The sequence below is a fragment of the Lepisma saccharinum genome, chromosome 14 (genome assembly GCF_977018435.1).
Source record: "Lepisma saccharinum chromosome 14, izLepSacc3.1, whole genome shotgun sequence".
In the NCBI taxonomy this organism is placed as follows: Eukaryota; Metazoa; Arthropoda; class Insecta; order Zygentoma; family Lepismatidae; genus Lepisma; species Lepisma saccharinum.
The window spans coordinates 64,890,321-64,914,280 of NC_139242.1; the positions used below are offsets into that span (position 1 = coordinate 64,890,321).

Below are 23,960 nucleotides of genomic sequence, written 5' to 3' on the forward strand. Positions count from 1 at the left end.
AACTCGACTTCCTTCTCGTTCTGACATCTGAGCATGGGAGCAACGTCTGGAAATGTCCATCGACTCGTTCCCCAGTCACAATTCTGGATGTTGGTCCGCGTTGTTGGAGACTGGCCAAATCTAATAGGGCTTCAACAAAGTTCTCACTCCAATCAAATGCGACTCCATTTTTACGCGTGTAAAGTTCGTCCAGAAAAATCCACTTCTGCCTCACGTTAACTTGTAAACGGCATTAAGCGTGATAGACGAAGGCACGTACAATACTTGGCGTAGAATTCAGAGAGCGTATCTAGTAACGTTGAGTGCAAACAAAAATCAAAAGTTCAAGTCTCGCCTGCGAGACAACTTGCACGCTTAAACACTCCACATACTCTCTGTCTGACCCTCCTCTCGTGACTCGAGTCACGCTAGTTGTTTCGCGAAGCTCTGCGAAGTCGGAACTGTTACTGTGTTAGTTTTGGCTGCTCGAGAAGCGAGCGCCGAGCAAAAGGTCAGTAGAGACCTCTAGCGGGAACTTGTATAACCAACCAAAAACAACAGGTGATGCAAGGCGTACGAAGAATGAGGAATTGTGAAGTTTTTCCACGCGGAATTATTACGTAATACTTTTTAGTACGAAAAGCGTAGGAAAAACGTCACAAAATATATGAGATCAGTAAATTTGCCGGTAATTTTGCTGATATAACTGATACATCATATGCCTATATTGGCCAATATTGATAGAGTACTGATTAATTAACCCCCATCTCTAATAGTAATAAAAAAGGTGAGGATGGTGTGTTATGGAGGTAAACGAAGGTATTTCTATGTATCACTCTGGAAAATTTGGGGAAAGTACATTTAAAGTTCATGTGGGATCACTGCTATCACATCTCTAAGATATATATGTATTTTCTTTTCCAGATTGGGGATCAGATGGGACAAGCAACAGCTCAAATGAACATTGTAGATCTGAGGAAAGTGTTGGGCCTTCCCCTAAGTGGCAATACATCACCCGATAGTGAGACGGTACCTCTAAAGAATTCGTCACCCGGTGAAAGGAGAAATAGGGTGAGGAGAAAAAGCATGGAACAGCTGGATTTGTTTAAGGTGTGGTGTTTTTATTTCTTTGTTTTGCTGCTGCAGGTGGTACGCTACCATGGAACTTACTGGTGCAGTATGTAACAGTGCCCTTTTTAAAATTAGCATGTTAGAAAATTTTGCTTTGTACAGGCTACATATATGCTTGTAAAATATAGCCATTTCAGTTGCACATTATTTGACTATGCTTTCTTTTTATTTTCCTTGTGAGCCTTGAATTGTACATAACCTAAGATCAAAACAGTAATTCACTAGCACCATGAAATGCGTACCTATCTGTCTGTGTGTATTTCTTTCTTTCCTTTTAGGGAATATGAGTTAATTTACTTTAAAATTATAACCATCTTAAAGTTTAAAACGGTAATGCATGTCATTCTCTTAATTTACATCCCTTTTCCATCATATTTCTAACAAAATAAAATGCAACTAACCTTAGATCACATATTTTAATAATTAAATATTGAGTTAAATATTTAAGTTATCATGTATGTACATTATACGTAATTAATATTTCTGCTGTAATCATTTTTTTCAACATCACAAAATTTTGACTATCAAACAGTTGCCATCATATGATCTGATGAAGAATCTTTAAAATAAGTAGGATAACCCTCAATAATATTGTGAGGAAAATTCCAAGCAAACATGTTGTTTGTTTCTATGTACCTGGATGTATGTGTAGGAGTTGGTAAACTTTTTTGTGCTTGCTTTGAGACCATGTTAGGCATATGTTATCTAATTAAGATTTGATGCTATTGTTCTAGTCAGTTTTAGACTCGAGTAGAATAGAGTGAAATGGTAGCACAGCTTAACCAAGAAGAGAAAACCCTGTGGTGCTGGGGCTATGGGTTAAACCTTTATGAAGACACCCATATGTCAACCTCACTTCCACTTAGTACACCCTGTACTGCATTCTTGCAGAGTAACCTGGTTGTGGTAAATAGACTCACGGCCAGTTTAATCTTAGTAGGGTCTGTGTTTTGTGCTGTTTATTTGTGTTTGTAATTGTCCTCTCGTCCATTGCATCTTGTCACCACTTATCCTTATCTTCGCGATTAGTCAAAAGTGCCAGAGAAGTGAAGTAAAATAAGCTAAATAATTAAACAATCTATAACGGCATCTACCTTAATGTGTATGACACCACTCCGGCGGTACATTGCATGGGTAATGTAAACAAACAAGAAACAAATAAACAATAGGCAATGATTAATACAATATTTACCTTTTGTGCCAGGGTAAGTGCCATCAGTTGGAGCCCAAGAGATTGTATAGTTTCAAATTACACACCACAGGATTAATTTACTTTATATGATATAATTGCTAGATAAGAGAACATGCATAAAACACTTATATTAATGCCCCTTTCATTCCTACATTCACTCTCTCACGCATACTTCGGCATTTCAAAAGACATCATTAATTAATACAAATTTAGTTTCGGGTGATGTTTAAAGTCAGTAGCATTGATTACATCTTTTCCTATTTTTTCATTCACGTTTCCGTTTCCGGGTATCTTATGTTCAGGTAGGAGCTTAAGCATGGACGAAAACACTACTCCTTTATGCAGGTATAATTGAATGTTATTAGGTTTACCTTTATATTGTTGCTTGTTTGAGGTCAAATTTGATCACCGTTATATAATTACAGCGACAATCTATAGTTTTGACTATCTGAAGGTTAAGTACTTTGCCTAATTGAATGACTGAAAGTTGTATTCTGATTTACATAATAAAATTATCGCTGGTACGATCTAATCACCGTAATAAGCAATGTCAATGAGTAATTTATACGTAAATATGCGAGTTCATTGGGCATTTATAGTTACGACGGGGCGAGCGAAGCTTCTCCATTTACAGACGTCACACTTGTCACTCAGCTTACCTTGCCGGATCTGTTTGATTTAATCCTCTTGGCGATGTTGATACTCCTGGCAGTGTGATGAATGAGATGGCTTCTAGACGGTAAGTCTTCACACTTCTAGATCTCAGCATCTTCGAGGGAGGCAAGGGGTTGAATGCCCCCATGTGGGCTCTTTCCCGCTCTCTACTCCATCATGATTGTAAACAATCCTGGGCAAACTAAACACAACACTGATTGGTTAGACACACGAGGTGAGTACTTGTAAGCGTGGATGGTTCCCGAGAGGTTGTGTAAGATAAACTGTGTTTTCTGCTTGTCTATTTATGTGCTATTTCAAATGTTCGTTATGATACCCTCTCGGTCTATGCCTTGTTAAATCGTACTCAAACCATGGCATCTTACCCTTCTATATTGGCCCATGTAATTTGAGTTCCTTGACCTATCTCCAGCGACTCTTCGAAGGGATGCTACCCTCTCGCTGGATCCATTGTATTCTGCACGGTTGCTCCGTAGGCAGCGACGGTGAGTCTGTACGTATTGTCATCCACTCTAGCTCTTTAACCTTTAATTTCTCCCTTAATTCACCTCCTATCATGTTGTGTTTTTGGGATTTTGCCGATCAGGATCTGATACTGAGCTGTCTTAAATTTCAATCGAATCCGTTCATTGGCTCCAAAGCTGTATTTTTTTGTTTTTTTACCCGAGGATCGGCCTTCTTGCTCGGGGAAACTGGCTTGTCATCCGTATTCCACAACTCTCAGGGAACAGCCACAGTCCAATTTTTTTTTTATTGCTTATTGCCGTGATTAATCTATTTACCTGATAGTTGGCAAGATTTGATAGTTATAAATCAATCAAAACCATGTGGTGCTTTTGTCTAATTTCCAACTGCAAGTAAGCGGAGGGAGCATGAGGAATGCAGTCAGATGTTTACCATGTAATCCTTCCCTTTCATTGCGAAAATGTGCATCAATTTTCAACACATCATCACCTTTATTCAGTGCCAAGTGTTTGTATCATCATGACAGGGAATGCCAAACATGGCAAGAGTAGAGACGTAATATTTAACCTTGTTGATTTTTCTGAACACGAAGCAAGTGAGGGAAGCTATACATTTGGCAATTATGGAACACTCAGGCACAATCGAAGGGCAAGTGGGGGAGAAAACATATTACCATCCACTTTAGTTCGTGAGTTTGCCACAGTTCTTCTCATCTTTGTTGAAAAATGTTATCAATACTGATGATCGATTATGTACAACACGTACATTGTACTCAATAACTGTATGATTATCTATCGGCTCCAATACATTTTGCCACTGAAATGTTAACCCAATATACATTGGTTGGCGGAAGTCAGTTTACGGCTGCACCCTACGACGGTAATTTATATTTCTATTTAAATACAAACAGTAATATAGTTTGCATTTTCAGTAAACTGACTTATGCCCACCCCTTTATATGTATAGGAAAGTAATTCAGTTGTGGAAGCAAATTATAAGTTTGTTTATTGAAATGAAATATTGTATGAAGAAATTATTTTTATCAATGCCATAACAACATACATAATCACTATGAGTTAATTATTTGGTCCCAACCCTTCTGTGAATTATTAGTGATAGGTAAGGTAAAGTAAAGTTCCCTGTGCATATAGCACCGTGCCATGAACGCACATTTTAGGGGATGTGGGGGTAGGGACTCACACATTCTCGATATCTTCCATTTTGGAGGTGATGTGATCAGCACCATACTCCAGCTCCCTTTACCCCCCAGGGTTGCTCCCAGGTACCCATTGATTCGAGGCTGGGTGAGCCCCAGAGCCACTTTATACGGGGACAGGGCCGGAAAAAAATCCCACCTTAGATCACCCACCCTGGGAATCCTACCCAGGTTTTCCACGTGACAGTCAGATGCCCCACTGACTAGACCATCGTGGCTCATTAGTATTAGTGATACATTTTTTTTTAAATTCTAGGTTTGTATTTTTGTAGTGACCATATTTCAGTAAGGTAAACATGTTCTATACCTGAAAGTAACGTGAATTAAGGTACTAAAATTTCTGATAGGTCCAAAATGAATCCTAACATTAACAAATTGATCTAATACTTCTTTTTGTGTATTAATTTTTACATAATTTGTATGTACATATGTTTTCTAGTTGCATGATATTTCACAAATGAACTTTAAAGCTATTCTGAGCAATGCATGGAAAATGCTATTACTAAATACTGGTGATGTTTCATTAACACTGTAAATATTTACATATATGAGCAACAGATTGCGTTGAGTACAAAAATGTGGCTTGACCAGTTTTAGTAGTTTTGGCAATTCATACCAGCATGCTACCAACTGCTCTGTGCCTGTTACAAAGCCTAGGAGCCTAGAATTCACAATGACAATTTGTTTTTAGAAAAAGAGCATTGTTTACCTATTCACTTTTCACAAATACATCACATTGATCATGAAAACAATATTTTTCTTTGTTTACAATTTATGGTAGACAATGAATGGTAATGGAAGCATGTGCTTGTTCATGTTTCAGCGAATGAAAAATGCTGTAGCAGTTAAATATACTGAAAATAAGCACTTACTTAATCCACAAAACTGGTTTTAAGTATTCTACGAGTCCTTTTTCTTTAGTAACATGAGTGGTACATAAATAGTACAAAAGTGACTTTTTTACATCCATTTTTTTGCAGGCTTTCAAGAATATTAATTTAATGGGGTGTCAATACTTTCTTAGGATCCCAAGATATTTAGTCTTTTCCAGCATCTCTTTTCGCACGTTCAGTGTCGAAAATGTGTGGATACCACATCGCTAAATACAGTCTCCAAAATTTAATACTCTCTCTTCACTACAGAAATCCCTTGACAATCTAAGGTTTAACACTTTATCAAGAGCTTCCTATCTCCCCATTTAAATTTAATACTCAATCCTACCACCAAAATGTCCCTACCAATTTTAGACTTACTGTTGATATTGAAGAGTGGATATTGACTCCTCCAAAAAAAATAATTCTGTCTCCACACCAGAATATCCGCAACAGTCTAGGACAATAGTAATACACAAGAATTGGATACCCCCCTCAATTTAATGATCAATCCCCATCTAACTAAAGTCCCTGCCATAATCTAAGACCTAGAGTTGGATACTGTCCCCCCAATGTTTAATTCAACCCCTCACCACCGAACCCACATGTTAATTAAGGCCTAATATGTAAGAGTTGGATATTTCTCCTTCCCCCCAACTGCTTCTAATTCATTAACACAGAGTGGTAATCTGAAGCCAGCATGTAAACATATTCACACAACTCATTCATAATTTGTCACATGACCATATTCCAACAGTGTTGCCTGTTAAATAGACACACTCGTATTAAGTTCCCCAAGAGGGTGGTACCAGTGGCCACAAGAAACCAACATGTCAGATAAGTGAGTACTTCTTTCCAGTATATTTAATGTTATTTAAAATTATGTGTTACATCAGCACCGTAGGCTTCTTTTGGCACACTTCACACAGTGTGGCAACTTGCAAGTGTTCTAACCTGAACTGGTGCGTTACTGAGCAAGCCCATGTTCAGCATCTAGACTCTTTGTTAAAGTGAAAAAAAAAAATCCTGGAACATTCATATTCAACCTATTTGCAACATTTAACACAGGAACTTTCTTTTATTTCATTCTCTTTTGGTAATTTTATATGGTTTTCCTACCTCTTGGGTTAATTATGATAATAGGATAAATAATTAACTGATGAAATAGATGATGGGATGAACACAATTATACATTTACGGGGGGGGGGGGGTTGGAGGGGTCCATAAATTGTTGATATGCTTAGTAAGATGTACAAGGAAATATTTATGAATGTTTAGTGTAAAATTTGCAAGTAGTTGGAAGAGGAAGGAGTTTTACTACACTTGTGGTCACAGATCAACAGGTGTTTTTTTTTTTTTAAGCCATGTATGTTCTGCAGTTTTTTAGTTAAAAGTGACAATTGGAAATATTCTAATCACCTTTCGTAACTCTTTCCAAAGCAGCTGACATAGATTGGTAGCCAAAAGTCTCAAGTTGTGCATATTATACAAAACTTGCTATGTGACACAAATTGGAGCTATGGAGTACCTCAGGGCTCAATCTTTGGCCATTTGCTCTCAATTCTTGGACCATTGTTATTCATTCTTTCTGTTAGTCATATACTTGAAAAATTTCGATGTTCAGTGTTATGCTGATTGCACACAGGTTTACAAATTAAAGGATGCAATCATACTTTTAAATCAAGATTTGAAGACCATAGTGACAGGTGTGCTTCAAATGGAATATTAATAAATTCAAACATATCTAAATTGGAACAACCAGTCTTTCAAAACACATTGATATTTGTGAATCTAAACTGTTAAATTTTCTCTAGCAATAAAAAACCTGGGATTGAGTATGAACCCTCAGCTTGATTTTTCTTGACCATGTGATACAACAATGTGGGAAGGTGCATTCAATATTAATAACTAGAGCCTGGAAGTTTGGCAAAATGCCTCTTTTTATCTACTGCATATATTGATAAAATTTTTCCGGATATACGTTTCTTATGTTGTTTCGAATGTTTTGGAAGCCTTTTCATTTTGCCTATTTGGGACCCCACTGCCTATTTTTAATTATAATGCCTTTTTTGTCTTTTTCAATGAAATTTGACATTTTTTTAAAAAAATGTGTATATAAATTATTTTTCTCCTAAAAAACGTTGTTGGTATTTATTTTTCTTCCGTTTATTATGTGAATAATTTTCGCCTTATTTAAGTAATATTGAACTCACGCATGTTTCAACATTGCTGAAGGAGAAAAGTGTGAGAAAAAAGTATTTCATGCTGAGTCAGGATATTGCCTTTCGGTTAACATTTCTTGTGCATGATTGACTGCTGAAGTGGACAGGTTGATTTCGAACACAAAGAAAATATTTCTGAAATCTCCCTCTCGAACCCGAAAATTTCAGGAAGTTGCGATTGAGCTTAGTTTACCTCAGCAACCAGTCTTGACGAGATAGGGAACCTGGATATATATTATGCTAACAACCTTAAAAAAATCAGTGAGGTGATCGATGCTCTTCCAGAAAATGAAGCGGCTTCAATTCGTGAAGTGAAAAAACTCCTGTGCTATTCAAGTTTACTTTTGCACATTATGGTGCATTGCCAGAGACAATTACAATTATAGCATCCATGAAAATCTTCGAGGAATCTATGCAGCAGATGATGGAAGTGCCAGGAGAAAAGGGGTGAGCTGTTGCGGAAAAGTGCTAACGGGTAGTGAGTGCAAATGAGGACTTGAAACAATTGAAAACAATTTGTGATATTCTAAAAGGTGAAAATGCTGTTACCAAAATGAGTCCAGCTACATTAGCTTATTATATGTATGCTCCAATAACTTCTGTCGAAGTAGAAAGATCATTTTCTATTATGAAAAACATTCTCTCTGACAGACGACTATCAATGAATGTTTAGAACTTAAAAAGCACCTTGTAGTTATGTGCAATCAAGACGGAGAAAATTGAAATGCTCTTCCCAATTTGATTTTAACATTTTGCCAGAAATTATAGATAAAAGTAAGCGACGTCTAAATGTGCCGTTTTTTGGTTTATTTTGCCTTTTTTTTCATTTTTAGTGCCTATTTACCACATTATAAATGCCTTTTTTCCTGCCTATTTTAACGAAAATAAATGCCTGAACTTCCGGGCTCTATTAATAACCCATGGCGTAACAGCCTGTGAGGGTCAGTGCCTGCCGGCCTTGCTCCCATCAGAGGTGGGAGATCATCCAGCCAATTACCAGGTTTCATGGATGTGTCTAACAGAAAGGATGAATAACAATGGTCCAAGATTGATCCCTGAAGTACCCCATAGCTCCAATTTGTGTCACATAGCAAGTTTTGTATAATATGCACAGCTTGATACTTTTGGCTACCAATCTATGTCAGCTGCTTTGGAAAGAGTTATGAAAGATAATTACAATATTTCCAATTGGCACTTTGAAATAACAAAAAAATTGAGAAAGAATCCCTTATGCTTTCTCATTTACTTTTCAAACCACTAGTGAATTCAAATTTATTGGATCAATATAGAGAGCATATGCAAAAGTCTTTCGAATGTTAATTTAAACACAGTTCCAAAGTAAGAAAATAAAAGCTTGTGGTTTTGGTCCTAACACAGACATTTCAGTCTTGTTTCCAGAACCTTCATGAGGATTTTAACACTAAGCCTTTTATTGATCCATCTGAAACATAATGATTTAGGACCAAAACTACACTTTTGACTTCATTTTCTTATTGTATGGAAGGATATAATATCCCCTTTCTTAAATATGGAGGTTTTTAGAACATGTGCCACCTTTCCAAAATTAATTGTCCTTTTATAAACGAGTTTTATTATTCTTTCAGCTTACCCCAGATGGTAAACAGAAGAACTCTGCCAGTGCCACTTCCAGCAGCACTCAAACTCCTTCTGTAACAGACAGTCCTTCCATTGGAGCTTCTGGTGACAGCAGTCGTCGTGATAAGGTGAGCGTTTTAGAATGCTGACTGTTCTCTATTTTAAGTTAAGAACTTTAAAAGAAAAATATACATTTGGTGAAAATAAATGAATAAAGTTCAGACACATCTAACTATATAACACAAAAACCTGCCATATGCCTGGTGCTGGAAACTATATTTTATGCACTAATTAATATGTTAAACAGAAAATTCCTTCTTGTCACAATAAGCAACCAAAAGAAATTAAAAATAAATGAATTGTTGGCTTTTTATTCATGTAGGCAATCTATATGTTTGTGTATATGTACATAATATCTGTCCTGATGCTGCAATGCCTTGTACTTAAAGGGCCCTGGGTTTGATACCCTGTGTAGGTACATGGTAGAATGGACCCCATTTTAAACTCAAGGTCCAGTTCCAATTACCCTATTTGTGCATAAAGTGGACTTTCCTTTATAGCCTCTGTAGCATTGTATGTATTGTTATAATTAATAGTGAGGTTTGATCTGTATCTTGGAGACTAGCTTAATTAAGGCACCATTCTGTTTTGTAATAAGGTTTTGTATGCATCTTATACAGATTATTGACTTACCTACATCATTGGCTCGTAAAGATTTATAGAACATAGTGTAAATTGTGTAAGCTTGAATTCATAATCACTGCTATCCTATCTTTTTCCAATTCTCTTCTATGTGATTAGAAATTCTTGTGCATTTCCTTCCAGCTTTACAATTTCTATTTACAGATCTTCATTTTTCTTTCATGCTGTCTGAACACAATTTTGTTACAGAACTTTGAATTTTCTCAGTATTCCATGCTGCCAAATACAAACACTCTACCATGATTTCAGTTGTCATCCACTCTGTGTAGTAGTAGGAGTTCTCACGTTAGCGTCAAGAATTAGTAAAGATGACAGCAGGTATGATGGAAGTTCACTAATCTTTGGTATTACAGAAAAATTGCTTTAAAAATCTCATCACCCAGTCTGGTATTGTGGAAGTTGTTGCATGGTACTTTGCATGATTTTGCACAAGAACACAAACACATGTGAACATCTTTCACTGCATTGCACCTGTCAGCTCCATTTCTCCTATCGGCTTACGACTTACAGGGTTCTTACAGTTCTTGGAAGAAAGGATTTGTAAGAATCCTGAGGAACAGTAGTGTTTCATCTGTTTTTATTTGCCAACGAAAGCACATTTGCTTACGTTCATGCTGAAATTTCATTAAAATACGAGATTGTGGCATTATTGTTTTACATTTATTGGTTGCAGCTGTTTGACATCAGTGTGGTTTATTTTTTAGTTCAGCCGCACTTTATTGAAATTTATAATTGGCTAGACTTCTTTCAAGAATTTTTAACACAGAATTTTCTGCACTACGTGTGACACACATGACTGTGTGGGATAATTTCTTTTACTTGTGATTTGATGTGATAGTGTGCTCCACTTTTTTATCACTTCATTTTCACTTACATCATCATTGGGTATGCCCAATATTTTGTGTACATCACAGTGAAAAAACTGAAGATTTGAAATCCTTTGACATGGGCATGCTAAGAATGTTGTATTTTATAAACTAATGAACATGTAATGCCACATGTGATTATGGCAACAAACACATCTAGAACCAAGTAGAGACCTTTTTATGTATATTTTACATGCTCGGAGTATGAACATGATCCAAGGAAAAACTATGGGAGAATGTTGTTTTGTTTAAAAATATCACACTTTTTCCTACATTTTTGAAGCCTGAGAAACAAAGTTAATAAGTCCTTCATCCGTTTGAAGAATGAAGATGTCAGATTGAGGATAACCTTCTTGATGGCACAGTGGTAGTGTTGTCGCCTTGTAATTAATTGGTCCCGGGTTCGATACCCGGTGGAGGCACACTTTAAACTGTAGGTCCAGTTCCAATTAGCCTTACTGTACATAAAGTGGACTTAAAACAAACTGAATTAATCAGATTTAGGATAATGGTTCTTCCTTCCCTGATTCATATTCCCATAGTTTTCCCTTGTTTTCCAGTGTTTCACAGTATTTTGACATGTTATTTCCTAATATTATGTTTGTGCAAGTTGTTTAGTAAGCACCAAAAATAAAAATATATTAGGGACGGATGGACATGAAATGCACAAAAAGTATTTCAACAGAAGTGTTTGTATTTTCAAACGAATGAAGATGAAATATAGTAATGCAGGGAGAGCCAAAAAGATGTTACCACTGAAATGGAAATGTCAAGGTTATGTTTAGTATAATTGTAGGTATTTATTTTCACTTTAATTTACATATGTGAATGGTACAAATATTTCAAGGATACAGTTCAGTTCAGTTCCATTCATTCGTTAAACACCTTCAACTCATTTAACTTATCCCCCCTTCAAATGCCATATAAGTGGTAATCTTTTTGGCACTCCCTGTACATCATTTTAGATGCTGTTAATATTTTAAGCTGAAATTTAGACACACTATTTTTATGTGACAAATTTAATGTTTAGGAACCTACAAGGTAATCAGACTTAATATCTGCAGGTAAACACACTATTATGGGTACTTTATATTTTACTCTTGTATTCAGTATTAAAAATAACATGTAGCAGTGCCCTTTACGACACATTTCAAGAACTGAAAATGGGGGAAATGTAAAATGAAGAAAAATTTTATAAGTTGTTGGGACTAGAAAGTATCATGTTTAATATTTAGAAATGTAAAATCCAGGTTTTGCTGTAAACATTTTTTAAAACTTTCTAGCTCTCCAAAGAGACCAGTGATATATTGCAAAACTAACTTTCTGGTGAAAGTTTCCAAAAATAATAAAGCATTATTCTTATCAGATTACAGGTTCAAGTCATCTAGATGATGAAGAATCATTTTTTGATCTTGTCTCACGGTTCCAGTCAAAACGAATGGATGACCAGCGATGCTCCCTTAACATATTAGAAAACAAAGAGAATAATCATGACATTATTCCAAATGCAAGCAGCCATTTTACCAATAACAGCAACACAGAAAGTGAAAAATTAAATGCAGTGATGAACAATGCAAGCATGAAGCCAGCTGTGTTGAACACAGGTAAAGAAATAATGTTGCCCCTCCACTTTTAAGAATATGTCCTGCATCTTAATTTTTAATTTATATTTATTTTTTCACAAATGCTAACCTGTGTGTACAAATTCATAGCACAAATGCAATTGAAGTTCACTTCTTATAAATTTTATTCAGAATTATTATATATTTGTGCAAGAAGCAGATATGGATGTACATTTTTGATGAGAAATTCATTACTGAAAGTTTGTGTGATCTCATATTGTTCAACATGATGAGATGGAGTGAGATAAATTGAAGTTGAGATATATATGTTGTAAGCTTTTAGAGAGAGAGAGTAAAACATCAAAAGAGCACTTTGCCCATTCTAATGCAGGCATATGCAGCATGCATTGGCTCTATGAAATCCGACAATTAAGTTCGCGAACTCATCCTATAAAAGTGCTACATATTATTACGATTATATGATTTGGTCTATTTTGTTTCTCACAGTCAGCCGACGAGTTTGATGCACAATTCGACAAATACAATGTTTTCGCCAGTTCTGCTTGTTACTGGCTGCCCAGGCAGGCCTCTCTTCGTCAGTGCACTTTCTCTTCCCCCAGAAAAACATTTAGTCCATTTGTGCACTGCTGTTTCTACATTACATTATCCCCATACACTTGGGCTAACATGTCCCTTATTTAACTCCCACTCTTCAAAGCTTAACAAGAAATTTATTAATATTTGTTCATCACTCTATTCTAGCTCCGACATTCTCCCAACAGCACTCAAAAACATGCAACAACAATATTGAATGCCACTCAGCAAGACAGCGCCACATGTAGACACGAACACAGCCGTGAGACACTGATATACCAAGGTTAAGAAACCTTAGCGAGCTGTTTGTACAGTGCTGCCAACATATGTGCACGGTGGCAAGTTCGTGAACTTAGTTGTCAGGCCTCGTATAGTGTGAAAGGTTGCAATTAATTGGGTTACTTTCAAGCAACATGTCAAACCAAAAGAATGACGCACATCCAGTTTGTACCAAATTCTCATTAATATTACTACAGCTTATTCATCCTCACAATTAACCAAGAGATTGAAAAGAAACTTTAAATAACCAAAATAAAAATACCAAAGTACTTATCATGTTGAAAAAGTTTTGTTTCCACTTTGCTCTCTTTGTTAAAGCTACCCATTAATTTCTAAGGTTGACTACCTTCGCTATCATGGTTATGGGGTTATGGCAGTGGACCTTTAAAATTAATGAGTTGCTAGAGCAAGAAGAGCAATGTGTTTACTGCACCACATCATGATGAAGTATTTACGTTTCTTCTGTGGTTATCTCTTTTGCATTGTGGTGTCATTAATTTCCATACTAATAACAAAACAAGGTAAAATTCATGCAGATGAAAAGCATACAAACAGCATTATGACCAATAGGTACAAATAAACTGTTTCCTTTTTGCCTTCTTGTCAATCTCAGTGGTGGAGCAGTTAGCACAGCATGCCGTGATGCCATGGATCGTGGGTTCAAATCCAAGCCTGGGCATAGGTGTTCTTTGTGAGCATCCCTTCATCAATTTTGTCATACCATTACCCATCCTCATCTTTACGAGCTCCCAGGTTAGATACCCGGTGGAGGCACATAGTGGTTCAGATTCCATTTTAACTATAGATCCAGGCCCGATTAACCTTTCTGTGCATAAAATGGACTTAATACAAAACCTCAAAAGAAAAATCTCATCTTTACAATTTGCCAAAAGAGACAGAAAAGTGAATTAAAATAAACCAAATCATTCAATCAATCAAACCTTTTGTGTTCTTGTATCGCTTTGTAATAACATCCATCATTTGATAAAAGTACTTGTTAGCAGTACAGAAACATGCAAGAAGACGAATGACAAGATCGTGGAATTTAAGTTCTTCTCGTGTATGTCTGCATGCCAAGTTTTGAGTTCTGAACAATGAGGATCAAACAGTAAATAATCTTCTGTATTTGTAGGTGAAAGTACCAGCCTTCAAGATGATTTGCTGGACCTTATAGCGGGGATGCAAAGTAAGAGGATGGACGAGCAACGTGTGGCTCTTCCCCATCTTCCTGGTCTTCACCCTCCGGTCCATACGCAGATGTTGCAGCGTTTGTCAGCAGCTGGAATGAAAGATGCTGCCATGCCAGATGATACATTCTTTGAGATGCTGATGCGATGCCAGGTGAGTACAGTGCAGTTTTTTTTTGGTAATTCCTGGTAGTGTTATGTTTACTTACTTACTTTTCCACATGGCTCTACGGCACTTAAAGGGCCTTGACTGCCATGATGGACCACCAGATGGATCTGCCTTTGCACTCCTGCATCCTCCTACTCCCAACTTTCATTTGCAGTATGCACTTACTTCTTGTTACCATATTTAATTCCACGGTGGTTCATTCGATGGGGCATCTTGACTGCCATGTGGGAGACACGGGGTGGATGATTTAATATCGGAATTTTCCCCACAATATCCCTACATGGAGCAGCTCTGGGGTTCACCCAGCTTCTAATGTTTAACTGAGGGCAACCCTGTGTGGTAAAAATGTCCGGAGCATGTTGCTGTCAGAAATGGTTGAGATTGTGAACCTCCACATCCACCTGAATGCCTTTACAGCATGTTGCAATTTGCAGTTGGGAGCTTTAACTTATGTGTACCGTATTTCCCTCCCATTTACATAACCTTCCGTAAGGCTTTTCCATTGCTGTACAAGAGTATCTCTCTAATTTTGTGTTGTTTAGTATCATGCCTTTATTAAAGAAATATTGTCCCCATTTACAAACGTTCCTTTGTAATTAATTACAGATATAGTGTAGGGCTGAGTCAGCTTGAAAATTGTAACAATTGAGAGTTGTTCAAAATATTTATTAATATTAGTGGGTGTGTATTCCACTCCAATTATAATCATCATTTTTCCAGAATTTGTTCCAAAATATTCAAGAATTACAACAGAATATTAAAATACCTCTTACGTAATCACAAAATACAGTTTTTTTAGACTAAATTTATTTATTTATTTATTATTTATTTATTTCGTCTTCTTTTACATGGCGAAGTTAAGGCTGTGGAGCCTTTTCTTCCACTTGACCATTGGTGGAAAATAAATGAAAACTTCGAATGATGCACACAGTGGAACCTCGATTTTATGTTTTTCATGGGACCAAGCTGAAAAAACTTAAATAGCGGGAAAATGTAAACTCTAGGAAAATTTTATAACATTTTGTATTGTTAGGTCTGTCAAGATTGAATGTATAATGTGGGAAAATGTAAAATCCGAGAACATAAAATTAGGGTTCCACTGTAATTTTGAGTATAATTCAGACTCCACGAAAATGTCATGGACATTTTTGCTGACCGTGCAAAAGACATAATGCTGGAAAAGTGTGTAAATAAAATCCAATCAATACTTTCTCATATCTATAACACTACACTGTTATCAGCTCAACATTAATTGTCAACATCTTTCTAGTTTCAAGACATTTATGTGAAATGCATTAGTTTTATTAGTTTCATATTTGTATTTGCATTGAATTTCTTTTCTGTGCAGCCCCACCTGGCCATGTACATTCTACTATGAATGTCCCTTCATTGATTTAATTTAAAAAGTAAATATTTTATTCTAATCACTGTGATTCGCTTTTCTTGTCCCACTTTTAATAGAAAGGCCTGTGAAGGTTCTGGGTAAAATGTTTGTGCATTGTCTAAACATAAGATTCTTTTCAATTTTTGTTTCAGATTTTGTTGTGAATTTTCAGACCAGTTTCTATGTATTGTATATTTGTGTCTACATGTTGAATATACACAATAGTCTTGACATATTACCGAGATGTGAAAGAACCATACCACTTCTGTATGAAATTTACATGGAAATTTTGCATTTACATTTCCATTTACAGGGAACGAGATTAGAAGATCAGCGCAGCTCACTGCCACCAAACGGTGAACCTCAGCTTCCAGTTCCAAATCGTGGTCCAACCGTACCTGACGAAGATTTCTTCTCCTTGATTTTAAGATTACAGTCAGGACGAATGGAGGATCAGAGAGCAAGTGTTCCCTTAAATTTCCAGAATCCACCGGTGGAGAAGAGAAGCAACTCCACGAAGAATGGTAAAAAAGATAAAAAGAAGTGATTAAGTTAATATTTTGTAATGGTTTGTAACGCAGTTGCATTTTAAAATAGAATTGCATTTGCTTGAAGTGCAGGAACTCTTTTTATCAACAGTGTTAGTGAGAAACTGCAAAAGAAAGAAAAAAATCAGAAAAATGTTGCTACAAGATGGTAACATAAGATTTTTTCCTCTGAAAGATGCAATAGTATTATGCATTCTGTGGTTTCTGATATGTGTTCATATACACTACATACAATACTTTAACAAAAGTTATGTACAGCATGCATACATTTTTCCACATGCATTTTGAAAGTGCTGACTTTTTATTAGTTGTGTGTTTTGTGGGTAGACAGGCATGTGCCAAAAAAAATTACCAAACCAGTCTATTGTAAATTCTTTCCAATTTTTTCTGCATTGTGAACTTTTTATTGTGAAATGAAAAGAAGACTTTCATAGGAAAGCTGTAAAAAATGTACTGTTTAACTGCAATTGAATGATATGAATTTGTTACGAAGGAAAAGTGGATATGAATCTTCCAAAGTCTGTTGTTCTGCTCTATTATCTGATATGTACATGTGATACTTGACATATCTACATGCAGTATAAATTCTGTTTGCCTTGAAACCTAGATTAGGAAGCATGCTGCATTGTTGATTACAGAGATACTGTGGGGATAGACAGAAAAGTTTGTATAGTTGTAATAGGATTATAGTTATATTTATTAAGATATATTGTGTTAAAAGAGTGAAATGAAAGAAATAATGAACTGGTCAATAATGAGCTAGTCAAGAAAACCGAAAACAAAAATCACTAAAACTGTACATATTTGTGTATAATATCCTGATGTTTTTATTGGGTAAAAAATTTCTCAAAGGTCTTCAGTTCTCCTTGGCATTATTTTCTAAACTATGCAAGTAAGGTTTCAGATAGTTGTGTTGAGATGAATTATGTTGATTCCGAGGCAGCACCATGAAGCAATCAAATGCTATTGTGCAGTTATTAGTTTTGATGATGCACAATAAGTGCAATGCTGTTTTGATTTATATGATGGTGCTATGATGAACTAACTTACTAACTCTCTGGCCTTCTTGAACCTGAAGGTTCATGGCTGCAGCAACACAGGCCTTCCATCTGTCCCTATCCTGAGCAAGATCTATATATACTCTTTTCCATCCCTACCAATTTCCTTTAGGTCCATCTCAACATTATCCCTCCATCTTCGTCTTGGTCTTCCTACTCGTCTCTTTCCATCAGGGTTCCCAACAAGAATCCTGTAAACTCTTCTTTCCTCTCACATTCGTGCCACATGGCCTGCCCACCTAAGTCTTCTTGATTTAATCATTCTAATGATATCTGGACATGAATACAAATTATGTAGTTCTAAATTATGTAACCTTCTCCACTCACCTGTCTCCTCATCCCGTTTAGGCCCAAATATTTTCCTGTCTTATTTTCAAATACTCTCAATTTATGTTCCTCTTTCAATGCAAGGGACCAAGTTTCGCATCCATATAATATTACAGGCAAAATTACTGTTTTGTATATTTTAACTTTTAGTTTCTTAGATATTAAACAAGCAGACAAAAGTTTATGAAGAGAAAAGTAACATGCATTTCCTGAATTAAGCCAGCTTTTTAGTTCCTCTTTAATATCATCTTCATTTGTTAGTATTACTCCAAAGTACTTGAATTTGGAAACTGGTTCAAACGAGTTGTTATCAATAATTAAATTTTGATTATTACCTAACACTTGGTTTCGGCCTGTAAGCATATATTTAGTTTTCTCCTTGCTAACTTCCAAACCTATCTCTTTAGCTGCTTTGAAAAATATTTTAGCATTATTAATTGTATTTACATCATCCCCCAGTAAGTCTACATCATCTGCATATGCTAACAGCTGAGTCACACAGTTTAATTTTAGTTCTTCGTTAGTTTCTTTTACCTTCCTAACAGCATATTTTAAGGCAAAATTAAAGAGCAATGGAGATAATGCATCTCCTTGGTTTAACCCATCATGAATTGTAAATTTGTCAGACATATTAATATCCACACAAATTTTACTTTCTGTTTCACTGGTGCATCCCACTGCTTGAAGAAGGTGGGATGCGGGGATACACTATCACCCAGGATAGGAAAATTTGCTTGAAGGAACTCCCAACCTATTTCATTGTTACCATAGTGAATCATACAAGTCATCCTTCAGCTGTCCCAAATTTCTACTTCCAAGTTCTGCTCTCTGTCATGGACTGGCATTTTTTTCAAAATTGTAATCTTGACAGGTACAAACAAAAATGTAATGAAGAACTCTGATAGCACACGGACAGTTTTGTTTCAGAAAGTGTACAGCCGTTTTGTCTTGAATTTGTCATCCTAAAATATTGTACTGCAAAGTAATACCTGTATCTGCCTTTCAAGATACATACATGCTTTTGATTCTGGAAATCTGGAAATATCTGGCAACATCCTAGAACCGAACCAATTCAACAAATATGTAATTCATGGAACTTGTTTCATCTTTCAATTTCATCATATCTGATTGTGCAGAAAGTTTGTGAATTGTCATCCCTTGTAAAGAAAAATGAATGTAAAGGTAAAAAGTTCTCCCTTGCATATAGCACAGTGCCATGAAGGCACATTTAGGGGATGTGGGAGTAGGACCCCAAACATTCTCGATCTCTACCATTTTTGGAGGTGACGTGATCAGCATCATGCTCCAGCCACCTTTACACCCCAGGCCTGACACCAGATACCCATTAATTTGAGGCTGGGTGAGCCCAGGAGCAGCTTTATGCAGGGACATGGCCAGAAAAATTCTGACCTTGGATCACTCACCCTGGAAATCGAACTTGGGTCTATCAGATACTAGACTAGACCACCTAAAGAATGAATGTGCTCTTTATAATATTAAATATTTCTTAAAAATGTAACTTATGTTCAGGAAATTTAATCAACACTTTTCTGTAACCATCCTGAATTAGCCCTCAGCTGTTCTCGCCATGCAGGGTCTATTTTCCAAATACAAGTTTCAGCCAGGGATGAGACTAAAAATACATACGTTACCACTCGGAAATTCTGAAAAATCCAGGAATAGTAAACAGTTGTTGACGATGAGGTAGATTTTGATTTTTTACATATTGCACCATATATATCCAGTGGAACCCCAGTTTTACATTTAGGCACATTTTAAGATGCAATATTCATGGTCTCAATAGAGCAAAATCCTATAAAATTTTACTGCATTTTAAGTTTTTTTCAGTTTGGTACCCTGAAAAATGTAAAATCGAGGTTCCACTGTGTGGGTATATATACACACACAAAGAAGTAATTTTCAATATTATGTGTCTTGCAATTAGAGTTTGTGCTTTCATATTTCTACTTTTTTATTTCATATTTGCACATAAAAATATCCTTTGTAGTATGTTAATGTATCACGGGAAATGTATTACCTGGAAAACTTACAAAAGTTAGGGAATTTATTTAGGTAATATGAATGGGAAGACAGGGGTATATTTTTGGGTGAGCGTCACACTTAATGTGTGTATAAATTCGTCACTAGTCAGAATACATATGATTGGTAACTTCTTGGAAGTGAATTTTTTAACTACCTAAAAAGAAAAAAGACATGGAGTCCCATTGCTGCCAAAATCTGCCTTCTTGAGTGCTGTTGGTTACCATCACTTTTCAAGCAGCTCTCAATTTTCCTCAAAATGCTGGGCCAGTTCTGAAAATTTTAAGGTTGCTTCTGAACATAATTTTCTATTTAGAGCTCTACCAAGGAAAGCAATTATACACAAGTATATACAGTACTTCATTTGAAATTTGTAGATTTTACACAAGTTATTAAATTTGTTCATCAAAAATTTGTTAGGGAAATTATGAGTAGTTCATCAAAAATTTGTTGGGGAAATTATGAGTAGTTCATCAAAAATTTGTTAGGGAAATTGAGTAAATGATTGAGGTTATACAATGCCATTGGTTTATATGTTGCTTTGTGGTTATTATGTATCATTTATTTTATTTGCTCCTTGTACAAGAAGGATGTCATTCTCAATTTAGTATGTTGAAAAGGTGCTCTAGGCTACATTTTTATATGAATATATATTGGCCATAAGTTGCTTGTGTTAGTAAGGTTAGATTCTCAATTGTGCATATTTTATACAAATTGATTATAATTCACTGTTAATGAAAGTCATTATGTAGAAGGATAGTTGAAGAACTACCGAGACTTATTTGTTTGGCTTGATGAGGTGTAAGATCAGAATTTAGTAACTATCATAGAATAATGACCATCTTTCTAATCCAGTGTTCAACTGCATCTAATGTGTGGAGGTTGACTAGATTTTAATGTAAAAGAAAAATAACTGGATACTAAAATTACTGGAAAAAAGTTGAAGAGGGACCAAGTGTTCTCATTTGGACCAAACCTATACTAATATCCTAATACCTGAAAGCTGTAACAATTTAAAGTAGTTCATGCTTTCGAATAATTCAAAATGATTTATCTGATTTCAAATGGCCATATATTTTGAACTTACGGCGTCACAGTGGTGAATGATACATCGATAGAAAATAAAACTTACACATTCCCATAGCATACCTTACGAACTCTATAGAACTTACCTTAATAACATTATCAAGAAGATAAGAATCAGGTTCCTGCCACATGCAGTCCACCATATCAGTTGTCGCAGACTCCACAGCAGTTCTTGAGTTCTTCCATAGTTGTGAGCAATGGTGTCACGTGTACAGCATCTGTAACAATATCCCATAACAAAAGTCATGTGGTGTATTGTTGGGTGACTTGGGAGGCTAACTGAATCACACAGAAAGCCTTTTACTCTCTGGTTATCATTTTCCTCTACACAGCATGCTGGGAGAGCTAGAGCATTAGTGGTGTGATAGAATTTTGTGGATTTTTTGTTGATGTATCATGTGTCACTTCGGCATTATAAACTCTTAAAGTGAACATGTAGCCACATTTTATATGGTACATTTCCTTGCATTTTATTTATTCATTTTTGTCCTTATGGCTCATTTTCCTTTCTTTATTTTTGTGTGTGTATGTGAGTGAGAGAGAGAGGGGGGGGAAGTGGGCTGAATGAAAGAGTCAACACCCTGGTGCCAAAGCCCTTTGATGGCCAGTGCTTGCCGAGCTGCTTTTCAGTGGGTGACACATTTGGCTCCCCAATTTATCTCATCATACTGGATCAGGACCAAAATTTTGGAACCCCACCAGGGATCGAACCTAGGACCTTTCACATCAAAGGTAAATTCTTGTTGGTTACAGGGAAGTTCCTTTGGATATATGGGAGAGTCTTCCATGGTATAATGGTTTGGATCCCACTTTAAACTGTAGGTCCAGTCCTCATTAGTTCTGTGCATAAAGTGGACTTAAAAACTCAAAAGTTCACATATAAGGTAGTCAGATTATTCAGTTAGCTTCTATTTAAGCACAAATCCTTTTTCCCACACAATACAGGTCCAAATATAATAAAATGTATGCATTTTACAGACTGCTAACTACCTGGACTCCAGAAGAACATCAACTGGTATCAATGATTAAATTCAATCCAATGCAGGTGCATCCACATTAGCCGAATCCTAGTTTTCCACTTTACTGTGGTGGGAATTCACATTTTCTCATCTAGTGACCAGCCGTAAGCCCCACAAGTTTTCTGTGCCATTATAACCTCCTGTTACATCAATAAAGTTGTGAAACTCGAGCCTATCAGTGTCTTAGGTTTGATACCTGTAGGTTGGAAATGTTGAGAATTGATGTATGGTAATATGAATGTAATACACATGTCGGACAATAAGTACTAGAAGACAGTTTGTATGGGATGTTCATTTCTGTGACCAAATTCTGATCTTACATCCCAGTCATAACAGGTTGATTTCTAGCACAATTATTTCCAATGACTTTTCAATTAATCTCTATACAGTGAAAAAAAATATCCTGCAAATGAATTCTTTCCATTGAATGACGCTATAGTGAAATGTGCTCTTACCAGAAGAAATGACAATGCCAGTAAACAATGCAAATATTTCCAACATACTTCAGTTTAAGTCCTCATGTAGTATGAATTTCCTACATACGTGAATATGTGGTCAATTTATCATTGTAGTTTAATAGACATTCCTTGTGGCCAATATAAATGAACAAAGTATTGATTTGACATTCTGTATTTTGTCTTAAACATCGAAAAAGTAGAATAATTTTTGCAACGGTGATATCTGATCTGGAAAGCAGTTGTTTGATTCATAGGAAATTACTATTCTTGCATTCATATTATTTTTTCTTTATATTTAATGACATTCAAATAATTTGACAAGTTGGCTATATGTTTTTTTTTGTTTAGAGGAAGATTTATATTGTTTTTCTTCCAATTGTAGTTTGTAATCTAACTTCACCATGAAGAAATACTTGGAATGCATTTATTTACCATTTATCTCATTTAATGGACCAAAATTTTTCTCATGTATATATATATATATATTTCTGACTTTATTTTATTTACAAATGGAATTAATTTTATAATAGATGAAATATGAAAATGCTACTTTGAGAAATTTATGGATATTACATTTTAAGAAACATGTAAACAAAAAAATCTCATTTGTAATAAAATATTTTCTACATATTGGACTTTATAAAAGAAGTATTGCCTTGACTCCACAAACTTTTCAGTTTGCCTGAATAGAATTTTAGACCATGTGTACATGTTTTAATACCATTTTACATTTACATGTGTATGTTTTGATTTAAATGTAATGATATGAAATGCTATGCAGTGAGAAAGGGAATAAGTGACGAATGTCAACAAACCTCCTCAAAGAAATAAGAAATGTATGTTTTCCATTGTTTATAGTTTGCTTTTATTGTAACACTAAACCTTTGTTAATTTTATGTTTATATTCAGGCAAAAATAATGTTACTTTTGTCTGGAAGATAATCTGTTTTTATATTTTATAGATATGTTCATAATTATGTACAAATCTCCATTGGGTATGAATAGCAGTATTTGTATTGCAAGTACAACTGCAAGTCCCAGCAACTAATGAATGCCTCGAGTATAATAATTTTTACTATCTCTGTATGACATGCTATTATGCTGCAAAATAAATATATAAAAATTAATACTGCTGCTTTTGTAGCAATGTGTTGTATTATTGACTGTTAGCCAATGAATTCTCATACAAGGCACATTTCCATACTGTTTTTAATATTTTTTTTAATTTTGATTATTTTCAGCATACATTTGATGTCAGAGTATGGAAAAAATTTTGTCAAGGTGGAAAGCTTTCTTTACAATATATCAACTGTGTTGAGTACATGCTGATAGT

The 23,960-nt window shown here is 35.5% G+C and overlaps 1 protein-coding gene across 2 annotated transcripts in view; it reads left to right on the top strand.

Moving 5' to 3' along the window:
- pins (G-protein-signaling modulator pins) overlaps positions 1–23,754 on the top strand; it is a 66,380-nt gene extending 42,626 nt beyond the window's left edge. Inside the window, exons 10-14 of one of the 2 annotated variants that reach the window (XM_083135813.1) lie at positions 904–1,089; positions 9,357–9,476; positions 12,283–12,520; positions 14,484–14,692; positions 16,405–23,754. In XM_083135813.1, coding sequence (XP_082991939.1) covers positions 904–1,089; positions 9,357–9,476; positions 12,283–12,520; positions 14,484–14,692; positions 16,405–16,638 — 987 coding nt within the window. In that variant the 3' untranslated portion in view covers positions 16,639–23,754. The remainder of the gene's footprint in view (positions 1–903; positions 1,090–9,356; positions 9,477–12,282; positions 12,521–14,483; positions 14,693–16,404) is intronic. The other variant, XM_083135814.1, reaches the window with a different exon arrangement.
- Positions 23,755–23,960: the final 206 nt, after the last annotated feature.